The sequence below is a fragment of the Leguminivora glycinivorella genome, chromosome 18 (assembly GCF_023078275.1).
Source record: "Leguminivora glycinivorella isolate SPB_JAAS2020 chromosome 18, LegGlyc_1.1, whole genome shotgun sequence".
Taxonomy (NCBI): Eukaryota; Metazoa; Arthropoda; class Insecta; order Lepidoptera; family Tortricidae; genus Leguminivora; species Leguminivora glycinivorella.
The window spans coordinates 14,258,435-14,269,810 of NC_062988.1; the positions used below are offsets into that span (position 1 = coordinate 14,258,435).

The 11,376-nt window shown below is 33.5% G+C and overlaps 1 protein-coding gene across 1 annotated transcript; it reads left to right on the forward strand.

The window, feature by feature from the left end:
• Positions 1-3,723: 3,723 nt before the first annotated feature.
• LOC125236185 lies at positions 3,724-8,620 on the forward strand. The gene is made up of 2 exons (XM_048142901.1): positions 3,724-4,014; positions 6,155-8,620. The coding sequence occupies exons 1-2, from the start codon at positions 3,996-3,998 to the stop codon at positions 6,991-6,993; spliced, it is 858 nt and encodes a 285-aa protein (XP_047998858.1). The 5' UTR covers positions 3,724-3,995; the 3' UTR covers positions 6,994-8,620.
• The last annotated feature ends 2,756 nt before the right edge of the window (positions 8,621-11,376 follow it).

An 11,376-nucleotide genomic window follows, 5' to 3' on the forward strand; every position in this document is an offset into this window, starting at 1 on the left:
GAACAAAATGCCAAAACTATGTAGGTATACACGACTTTATAGCGTATACGTAAAGGTTGTCAATACATATTTGCCCGCTTCTATATTTAATACCTTTGACTCCACATTATAATCAATTAATATTTTTTTTACCACACCAACTGATAATGGCTTACTTAGCTATAATTGAATGCAATAGCTATAAATAATTTTCTAACAAGTTAATAGCATAAAGATTCATATATATTATGAACGATGAAGCTTAATTTTTGTACTTTAATTCAATATTCACATAGTTATAGGCAAAAAATCGAAATATAACCTAAATCTCACATGAAAAATTTCTAACTTTTTACTATAGTATTATTTAATATGCCTGTAATAACATATCAAAAAAGAACAAACTTTAATATTATCATAACCCATTTTTCTTTAACCGCTCGCCTAATGGAGAAAGGCGGCGAATGGAGTTGTCAGATATCATTTCAGAGAGAAAATTGATTCGTTGAATGAAAATTGGTCGTAGATATGTACTGTAAAGTGCGATTCTATCGGCCCCGCCACAAATAATAAATGAACTTTTAAAATAATACACAGTATTTTATTTATATTAACGGCTTCACGAGATTATATTGTCAAGCTCTTCTGGTGAAGAACGTTACATTCTACCCCTTTCGCTAAACAAAGATGCCGTTTCCCTTTCCCGAAATAGAATTCAAACTAAATAAAAATAATCTATAACAAACTCATGTTTTGAAGTATAAATTCCGGTATTCCATTCAAATTTTCGAAAAATATTCGTATTTTTCTTGGCTTAAATTAAACGCTAGCCTACATTCTTTGTTCGAAGTTCGAAAAGTTAAGCTCCTATAGTTCCGATCAGCAATGGTAATAATAATAAACTTACCTCAAAATCTTCTTCGTCAAGGTGATCCAATAAAATATCTTGAATTATATCATCTTCATCATCCACACCTTGTAAAATTCGTAACAACTCTTCCGTACTCATAGACTCGGTACTCATCTCGATAACACTATGCAACACTATGAAATTCTCTCACCGTACCTGACGTCACAGGGTTAGCGTCCGTGGCCGACAAGGGCGGACAGGACACTGATAAGCACTCATTTGTCAGTGAAGTGCGAAATATGTGTCGATTATTATTAAAAATGGAGATAATGAACTATAGCTAGCCCTTTTCTTTGTGAAATGTGTACTTCTTGCACGTGGTAGCTAAACATCTTAGTAGTCGTGGTGACTTAAGACCACGGGTTTTAACTTTTTATACAATATATTTATATCGTCAGTTACTTTAATTGTTTGGTTGGCACCTCCCTATGTGTCGGCTGTGGGCGACATAGGCGTAGAGTGTAGCGCAAATTACAAATAAATAATTATGTCTTTTTTCGATATTCCGTATATACTTATATAAATATCGAAATGTGTTTCGTGTTCTGTAAAGGGTAATTGAAAAACAAACGCTTTAATACTTTACAGATTTTATTGAGCCTTAAAACGATTCAAAAGTATCTGTCGGCTGTAGTCGTCGTGGCGTCCACGGCACAACTTTTTGATGTCGGCCACAGCCGACTGTGGCGGTCAAAAGGTTAACCAAAAAAGACCGCCAAATTAACAGCATTTCACCGACAAAAGCTACCTTACACCATTTTTGTAAGGGTTATAGGTATATCAAGGTGTCCATGTATGGGGTCAACTAAACCCAATTCTAAATTTGCCATTATTTGCTACTTGTGGCTGGACGAAAGTCTGTAACAATTGGGATTTGGGAGCCTACTTGCCCGCAACGTTGCCTGTGGCTGCAGAAACATGCCTCGAAATTGTCGGATGCAGGTGTAAAAAACAGTGCCGCGTAAGGTGCAACCGTAAAAAAAGACTTTTTAAATTAAATGTTCGGAGCTGATGTGCTTATGTAGTGGATGTTTTGATATATCCAATATACATAATTAAATTCAGACTATTCATGTTGTTTTATTTGAATAACTCAAAATAGCTTTTTAAGAGCCTTGAGTACTAGCCCCGATACACATGTTTTCGTCTAGTCAGACCATTTTTTGAGGTTCTCCTTTGTACAAAAGCAATGTCTTAGTTCAAAAATCATTAATGTTTAATGCTAATACATACGAATCTAGTTTATTTTTTATGGCACTATTGCGCATTAACGAACTATCATTGATACTGAAAGGAAGAATATGATTCTTGTTTTATCTTTTATGGATGGGTAAAACCGATTTAAGGGGGCCCAAAGGAAGTAACTAAGTTCTGCTAGTAAACTAAAAATCTTCAAGCATATGCATGCAGAACTGCTTTAGGAGAGGAGAACGTGATTAAGACATTTTTTTTGTGTAAACGTTATTAGAATAAGTATATTTTTGTATTACTAGACGAACTCCACTGCATTGCGGGTAATACCTTTACCTCACCTCATCGAATAATGCAAGCTGACCCGTACATTAAAATTTTCATTTTCATTATTTTTTATCTCGCGTTTCGTAATATATTTATATAACAAACTATAATATATATTTTTAGAAACTGCATAAATGTGGCTTTTTATTGATATTTATTTCTTTTAGATATATATTGTGTAGAAAGAACAAAATAGGATAATGTTAAAAAAAAATATCACATTTTTAATATTTTTTTAAATGTTTGTATTTTTATTTATTTTAAGTACATTAATCACTAAAATAGCCATAAACTACAATGATTACGGCTTTCGTGTGTTAAAAATAGTGATTATACCTGATATCATTGCAAAACTTATTGAAATGAGCATTCAAATCACCCTATCGGGCGATGTAAATTATTTTTTATCACTCGTCCTATAATATATTTCTACAACAAATTATACATTTTCTAAAACTAGATAAATGTAGCTATTAAATAATATTTTTTATTTTAATATAACTATTATGGTTTTTATAAAAAGTGCAATAATATGTATAAAAAAAATCTCGTTTTTAGATTTTCCCATTTTATTTTGTATTTTTGTTCTAAAATACATTTTTTTTGTTCCAAAAATGAATTCCTCGTCCTTCATTTATCCGAAAATGATATATCGCATGCCCTATTTTGTATAGTTTTAGAGAAATATGGTTTCAAAGGAAGCGCGGAGGCGCCAGCCTCCCCCCCCTCCTCCCTCCTAAATTAAGGGGGGCTCTCGATGCCTCCCGATCTTTATCTACTCAGGGCCACCCAAGGAACAACCTGTGCCAAGTCTCAGTGCTTAATCATAAAATGCAGGGTGTTGTGCAATAGCGTCCCAGCTAATATCTCTAGCAGAGTTGGATAAGTCACCTGTGCTTAGGACACGGCTTACACAATTTAGTTACTGTAGATTTGGTGTGACGTAATATGTGGATGATCCCTTATGTCATGAAAAAAAAAAAACAATTGAGTTGAAAATTAAAAAAAAGAAAAATAATACATGCGAGATAGCGACAGTTACCAAATTTACATATTTTATGTATAATTTAATAATGTTTAACATATATTTTTTCATAAATAAAAATCGGGATTAACAGTGTGAAAAAGTTGGATTTGTGACATCCCATACATTGTTTTCATTCAAAATAACTTGTACGTGATTCCACTACAACATTTTATTCCCAACGTATTTTGAATTTAGAACGCGATTAATTAAATACTGAGTGCGGGATTAATACGTCCATACTTAAGTAAGTTAATCTTTAGCGGTCGAGAGTTTTATTTCACTAACGTCGCACATAGGGATAAATTAACGATCTACGCGGCCATAAGTCGATTTATCAAAACAAAAAATACCTCTACGATAACAGCTACCTGCGGTAGAGGACTCATTAGCGGGTAGATAACAACCCCCACCACCCTCGTATGCACTTTCAAGTTCGTTTCACGTCAGTCGGAATTTGAACGTGTCACTACGTGTACGTAACTTGTTCTCGGCGCTCTTAGAAAGGCAAAACTTTAAAGTTGTGTTTTATTGTGTTTAAGTGATCCAGAGTGAAAAAAAAATATGGATTCTGAAACAACAGGTTAGTAATTTATAAGCAAAATAAAAATATGCTTCATTTATTTGTTTTAGAGGCTAGATTGATGCTCAGAAAGAGAGACTGTTTTTAAACGTAATTTTTCGTAAAAAAAAAACTTTATTTGTTAATAAGTAATACAATAGGGTGAGATCGAGCAGAACTGTCAATAGCAAGTTATAGTTTATTGTATTGGTTATTAGGGTAAACGCAGCTATTAACGCTCCGTCGAAAATCGGAAGGTATTACCGATCTAATAAGTAATTCGGCATTTATCCGTTGCCACTAGTAACGTGAGGGTAGGTAGGTTATTTTCTAAAAGCGTTTATTTCTTGAGTATAGGGTAGTGTTACATTAGTTTGAGTGGTAGTTCGAGAAATCATAATAATACGTCAATCAAGTCGTGGGTACCGAAGAAGAAGGACATTCCATACTGGCGCTTGCACTTTCAAGTAAGGATTTGACTTATCTGGCTAAGACGTTTATGTTAACAATTGACTATTTTACATTTACTTTTGTTGTTAATTATATTCAGTCATTTATAAATTATAGATTGGTTATCACGATTTGTTAAAAAACATCCATTAACATACATAAAACATGAAATTAAATTTGGGCGGTGATAGCTTCATCAGTTTTAGTAGTAGCAGCTATCAACGACCCATAGGTCGGTAATGACTATAACGTCATGTTAAGTTTTTTCTTTATTTTACAATATTATTCTTTAGAAACATAAGTATGTTTATAGATTATTTGAGACCCAAATAATAGTTTTTTTCAAAAAGCTATTAACGACATACACATTTGTACTTAGTTTTCTTCTTTTGACGTTGTAAAGTTTACTAAAATAACAATATTTTTGTAAAAACGGATATTGTGTAAGACATTGTTTGTTAAGGAGTTTTACCCATAAAAACTGATTTAATGTCAAAAATTTTGAATATCACGTAATAACAAAGTGTTTAGTAGCCACAACAATAATAAAATAACAATAATAATGTTGTTTAATATGGGTCGGTCATACATTTTACGTTAGTGCTTACATATTCTTTCAACGACTCATAGAAATCGCTATTACAAACCATGAGAAGGTATGACCGATCGTTCCTAAATAAGTAGGTTATAATATTAAGGATATTATTAAAGCCATACAATTATTACAAACATACAAATTTAACAAAAATGATTGTTTTTTGAATGACAGATGTTTAATCTTTGTCATAAGATTAATGATATGTTGATTATTTCTAAGAATGAAAAATAATTAGTTACGTTGTTTCTAAGCTTGAAAAATACTGTTTCGTTTAAAATAACACAATATATAATTGTTTTGATTTGTGATTTCATTTTGTTTTATTTCTTAGTGGGCATGATAGACGTGAAAAATGTTATATGAATAGGTACAAAAGTAGGTAGGAATAGGTACAATAGAAATGAATCTTCGATGACAATGTTGAACATGTTTTTAATAAATTACCCGTTACCTGTGGACTATGCCACTATACTAGGTGTTGCTATACTGTGTACTCGCTGGGCGTTCAGGTAATTACTCATGCTTATAACACAATCGGTAATAGCTGCTTAAAAATCGTTGATAGCTTCATATGCATTTTTATGGGTCGCTAATGGTAGCAATCGACTCAGTAATTTAAAAATAGATTTTTAATATCATAATGTTTAATTTGAGTACAAGTAACACAATATTTACCTTTTTTAATTATCATAGTATCACATATAATAGGAAAATAAAATGTTTGAACAACGTGTATACTTAATAATTAGACCCGATTGTAAAATTGCCTTAACACTTTCGAAACCGGGCTCTACGCGGCGCTACGACATTTTCGCTACATACGGGGAAACTCATGTAATCGGCTACGCTTCTACGAGCGGTGTGTGACAGTCGGGTTCTTGGTAGCGAAAGTGTTAAGAGGGGCGTTAATAGCTGCGTTTACCCTATATTAAAAAAAAAACCTTCCGCATGCTTCCGCCAAATCATAATTTTTAACCGACTTCAAAAAAGGAGGAGGTTCTCAATTCGACTGAATTTTTTTTTTTTTTTTATACTTTGAAAATAATTCGCCATTTTACTCGAAAATAAACTTTTTTTTGCATTAAGTTTTAACGACATATTTATTTGTTTTAGATCTACCGAATACATCAGGAATGAAGATCATGACTAGAAAACACGTATTTGATCTCTTCAAAAGTGAAAAATTACCTACATTGGAAGAAAAACTGTGTTCCCTAAGAGATCAACTTTTTTCTAGTGACGGCTGCACTAATGATCAAATAGAATTATTTAAAAGCAATTTTGCATATTTCAAGTCAGAATTTAAAACTAGATGGATTAAAGCTCAGTATAAAGAAGACAGATTCATAAAAAACAATCATTCTTGGCTAGAAGGCACCTTCGCGATTCCCATTGCTGAAAGACCAGCAAACCGAGCAGGCCGGCCGTGCAAACATTTTGAAGAGTTAAGCGAAAGAAGTAAAAGAAGAAAAACGGAGGTTATTCGGTCTAACTTTGACAAGGAGGTTATAGTACATGCTACGCAAGTCGAATTAAGAAAATCTGGAAATCGTGACGCTTCTAATGTACTTAAAGAAATAACTAATTCGCCAACTCGCGCAACTAAATATAAAAAAGCATACTATCGGACCAAGTCTTCGAATGATAATATAAGACCTTTGACTACCCAGGAAGCAATGCAAATGTTCATTGATGCAGAGTTATCGCGAGCACAATATGATATTATACGAAGCACGAATAAGAAGTTTTTTCCTAGTTACAATCAACTGCAGAAAGAAAAGAAAAAGTGTTACCCGCCATCGGAAGTATGCAATGTAACAAGCACTAGTGCAGAGGTTGAATTGCAGCCTTTGATGGACCTCACGGTTAAGCGACTATCAGAGCACCTAGAAGAGGTACTGTTAACTTTAAAAGAACAAGAACGCCAATCTCTGAAGCTTATCTGCAAATGAGGCTCTGACGGGTCCCAGCAAACCCAGTACAAACAAAAGTTTGAGAATGATGTGGAAAGTGACAAGAGTTTGTTTCAGAGCTGCTTTGTGCCTTTAAAATTAGTATGTGGCCAAAACAATGAAAAAACTGTATGGGAAAACCCTACTCCCTCCTCTCCCAGGTTTTGTCGACCTATACGGTTTCGATTTATAAAAGAAACCACAGATGTTACGCAAGAAGAAATTAATCATGTGAACACTTGTATAAGCAAACTAATTCCGACTGATTTTAATTTGTGTGGTAAAACATTAAGAGTAACACATGAATTTATAATGGCTATGGTTGACGGAAAAGTGTGCAATGCCGTAACGGGAACAAGATGTACAACTCAATGTTATATTTGCGGTGCACGTTCTGCTGATTTCAACAAGTTGGACAAAACAAAAGATGTCAATGTCCAGACTCTTCAATTTGGCCTCTCTATACTACATGCCCGCATAAGATTATTTGAGAGTATTCTGCATTTGGCGTACAAACTGCCAGTAAAAAAATATAGGCAAAAAAAAACCGAAGCTGAGAAAAAACTCGAGGAGGAAAAAAACGAGAAATTCAGAAAAGATTTCGTAACGAAACTGGCTTGTTGGTAGATATGCCAAAAGCAAATTTTGGCAACACAAATGATGGAAACACCAGCAGAAGGTTCTTTGACAATCCAACAGTAGCATCAGACATAACTGGAATTAGTTACGAGCTGATTTATAGATTAAAAGTAATTTTAGAGACAATATCAAGTGGCCACAAAATTGACTCTGAAAAATACGACAGATACGCAAAGGAAACAGCAGAACTATATGTCAAATTATACGGATGGCATCCCATGACGCCCACGATGCATAAGGTACTAGTTCATGGTGCAGTTATTATAAAAAATGCGTTACTACCCATTGGACAGCTGACTGAAGAAGCTGCAGAAGCGCGTAACAAGCATTTTCGATCTTATCGACTTGATTTCGCAAGGAAGTTTACGAGAGAAAGTTGCAACACGGATATTTTGAATCGTTTACTTCTGAGTTCCGATCCGTTACTGAGCTGCAGGAGAAACGTAAAAAAAAGAAAACACAGTACTTTCCTACCAGAGACGATAGAATTGCTATTGCCTGCCGATCCGAACCCAGAGTACTCTTCTGGAAACGAAGAAGAAAACATCATCTTAGCAGAAACTGTAGCGTAATATGGCAACTTATTGTATTTCAGTACCTAATAAATGATTATACACATTTTACTATATATTTTAATTTTTTTCCTCCTTCGTGCAGATGTCGAAATTCTCCATACTTATTAAAAAAAACATAAATACAAATAAAGTTTACAATACAGTTGTTTTAACTTCGTAAAAGCTCAAACAATACAAAAAACCGCAAAAATAATTTTGGCCCCTTAGATCGTGAATTTACCCCTATGTGCGTCGTTTAGGAAAAAAACCCAAGTAAACGCATTTATACCTACCAATTTCGATAATTAGCACTCAGTACTATTCGTGCCTATTTGCCCGTTCCTCCCGCCTTTTATTTTTTTTTATCATTCGAATGCCGTACGCCCAGCCGCATACAGCCAAGGAGTTTATGGTTCGCTCTCAGTTTAATTACACGCGTTATAAATTCAAAATACGTTGGGAATAAAACGTTCTAGTGGAATCACGTACAAGTTATTTTGATTGAAAACAATGCAAACACAAATCCGATTTTTTCACACTGTTAATCCCGATTTTTATTTTTGAAAAAAATAGATGTTAAACATTATTAAATACATAAAATATGTGAATTTGGTAACTGTCGCTATCTCGCAAGTATTATTTTTCTTTTTCTTTTATTAAATTTTCAGCTCAATTTTTTTTCTTTTTTTTTCATGACATAACGCAATATTTTTTTTTAGAAATTGACCTTAATTGTATATACAACATATCCAAATTACAAAGAAATCTGATAAGTACTTTGGCTAAAATAAAAATGTTTTTCCTTTTTTTGCATTTTTTTAAAAATATAATACATTTGAGGCCTGATATTTGGTGAAAGCACTACATATACATAGCCTACATAGGTATAAATAAAATAAAATAAAAATAAAAAAGCCTTTTATTTCAAGTCCAAGTTAAGCTATTACATATCATCGAATGTCGTCACAATTTATAGTTATATTCTAATTACCTAGTTATGTCAATGTTAATTTAATTTAATTTAATTTAATTTATAATTTAATCATAATTTAATATTTAATAAAATTGTGGTATTTATTTATGGCGGACAAGAACCCCTCATCGGGTGAAGGCCTCCTCCAAGGACTTCCATCGATCCCTGTCTGTAGCTACATAGTTCCAGTTTTCTCCAGCTATTTTATTTATGTCATCAGTCCAACGGCTATTTGGCTTGCCGGCGCGTCTTTTTCCTGCAGGTCCCCTCCACGTGGTAGCTCTCAGAGTCCAGCGCGAGTCAGACAGCCTGGCAACATGCCCTGCCCATCTCCATTTTTGTGTTTGGGCGTGCTTGAGTGCATCTATTAATTTTGTTACAGCTCTTATGTTTATGTGAGGTATTCTCTGCACTTTTTTAATATTTAGCAAGCTTCTCTCCATGGCTCTCTGGCATGTGGTTATTTTTGACTTTACTTTTGCAGTAAACAACCAGGTTTGGCTTGCATAGGTCAGCGAAGGCAGGATACACATATCCATGACTTTTTTCTTAATTTTCATATTCATATTGCTTTTCAGGATTTCTTTCAGGCTCCAGAATTTATTCCAGCTTATTTTTACTCTTCGGTTTACTTCTTCTTCGTTACGCTGGCTGTTAAACGATATCGTCCCCTTACTGCAAATACCGACTATGTGCAAAAAAGTGATTTTGAGATAATGCGATTTTAATGTTTGAAGGTACGATTTCATATGAAAACATGAAAAAAATTACTATTTGTATACAGCATTCTACAGCCCGTATTGTGTTGTTTAATACTTAATCGTAAACAATATCCAGGCTTGATTTGATTGCCGATAAAACTACGATTTAAAAAAAATAGTAGCAAACTTAGTTGGTTTTTCCTGTAGAAATAAAAATTTGTATATTTCTCTTATTAATACATATAAAGCAGTGTTTCCCTTTGATTAAGCTTTGCTTTTAATACACTTTACTTATGATTTGCAAAAAAAGAAAAAATATACAAAAGTTTTGAACTTATTTCAAAATATATTAAATATTCTCAATGACATAGGCGGTTTTAGTTGCAGGAAATATAGCTGCTCTAATTTTATGTTACAAAACTTCACTTATCATTGTTAATTTAACTGGTACATTTGTAATAAAAAGTTTTTTAACATTACTAACCATTAATAATACTTTATTTATGGTTTTGAAGAGTTATTCTCAAAAAAAAAATTTTGAAAAAAATCCTCTTCAACCGGTTTTAGGAGATTTTTCACAAAATACTTTAACCGATTTCAGTAAAATTTAACAAGAAGTAACGCAATAGCATTCCCTTGAAATCACAAAAAGAATTTTACAAATCGGTTAATGCGTTTTTGGGTAATAGCATAATATGCATAGGTACTTACTACATACTAGTTCACTGTCTCAGCAATCCGAAGTCCGCCATAATTTATGTTCGAAATTTCACTATCTACACTGTTACATTTAGTATAGGTAAATAGTTTTTGTACGCTCAATAACCTGAAGTAATAGTTTATTTAAAGTTTTGTAGTATTTACGCCAAAGTCACTAAAATGTAGGCGTAGATGAGGTAATAAGTAAGAAAAAGTAATGTGTAACGGTAATTACATAGGTTTCTGGGGCGATTTAAAGCAATCATGTTTGCAATATTCTTACGCCCCCAGTTACACGCAGTGTTTTTCATCACACTTGCAATAAAAAGATAAAAAAGTATTTATGGTAGTCCAAAATACAAATTTAAACACTCTTTTGGGAAAAAGTTTTTTCTTTTACTCCTGATACGCCTTCGTGCGATTGCACACTTACTGCGCAAGAGTGATAAAAAGTTATTAAACAACATCTTCATCGCTGGTGGAATTGGATACAAACACGTCCGTAACACGGCTGACAATGCTAGACTAACTAGGTATTAAGTGATTGGAAGCACTCATGGTACTATTTAGTTACGATACCTTTGTCAAAAAGTCTGCGTAAGTCCATTTTCTTGAACGCAGAGATAGCTAGTTGTTTATCGAGCTTTAGACCGAGATAGAAATATGATATGATACATTAAGAGGTTTGAGGTGGTTCTACTGAACTGGAGTTTAATTTGTGGCGTTGATTTTCTTGCCTTGTGCTACGTCCAGATCTCGACATGAACTTAAGCCTAGTGCCCACTAAGCTCGCCGAGTCGAATCTCATTAATTCGCC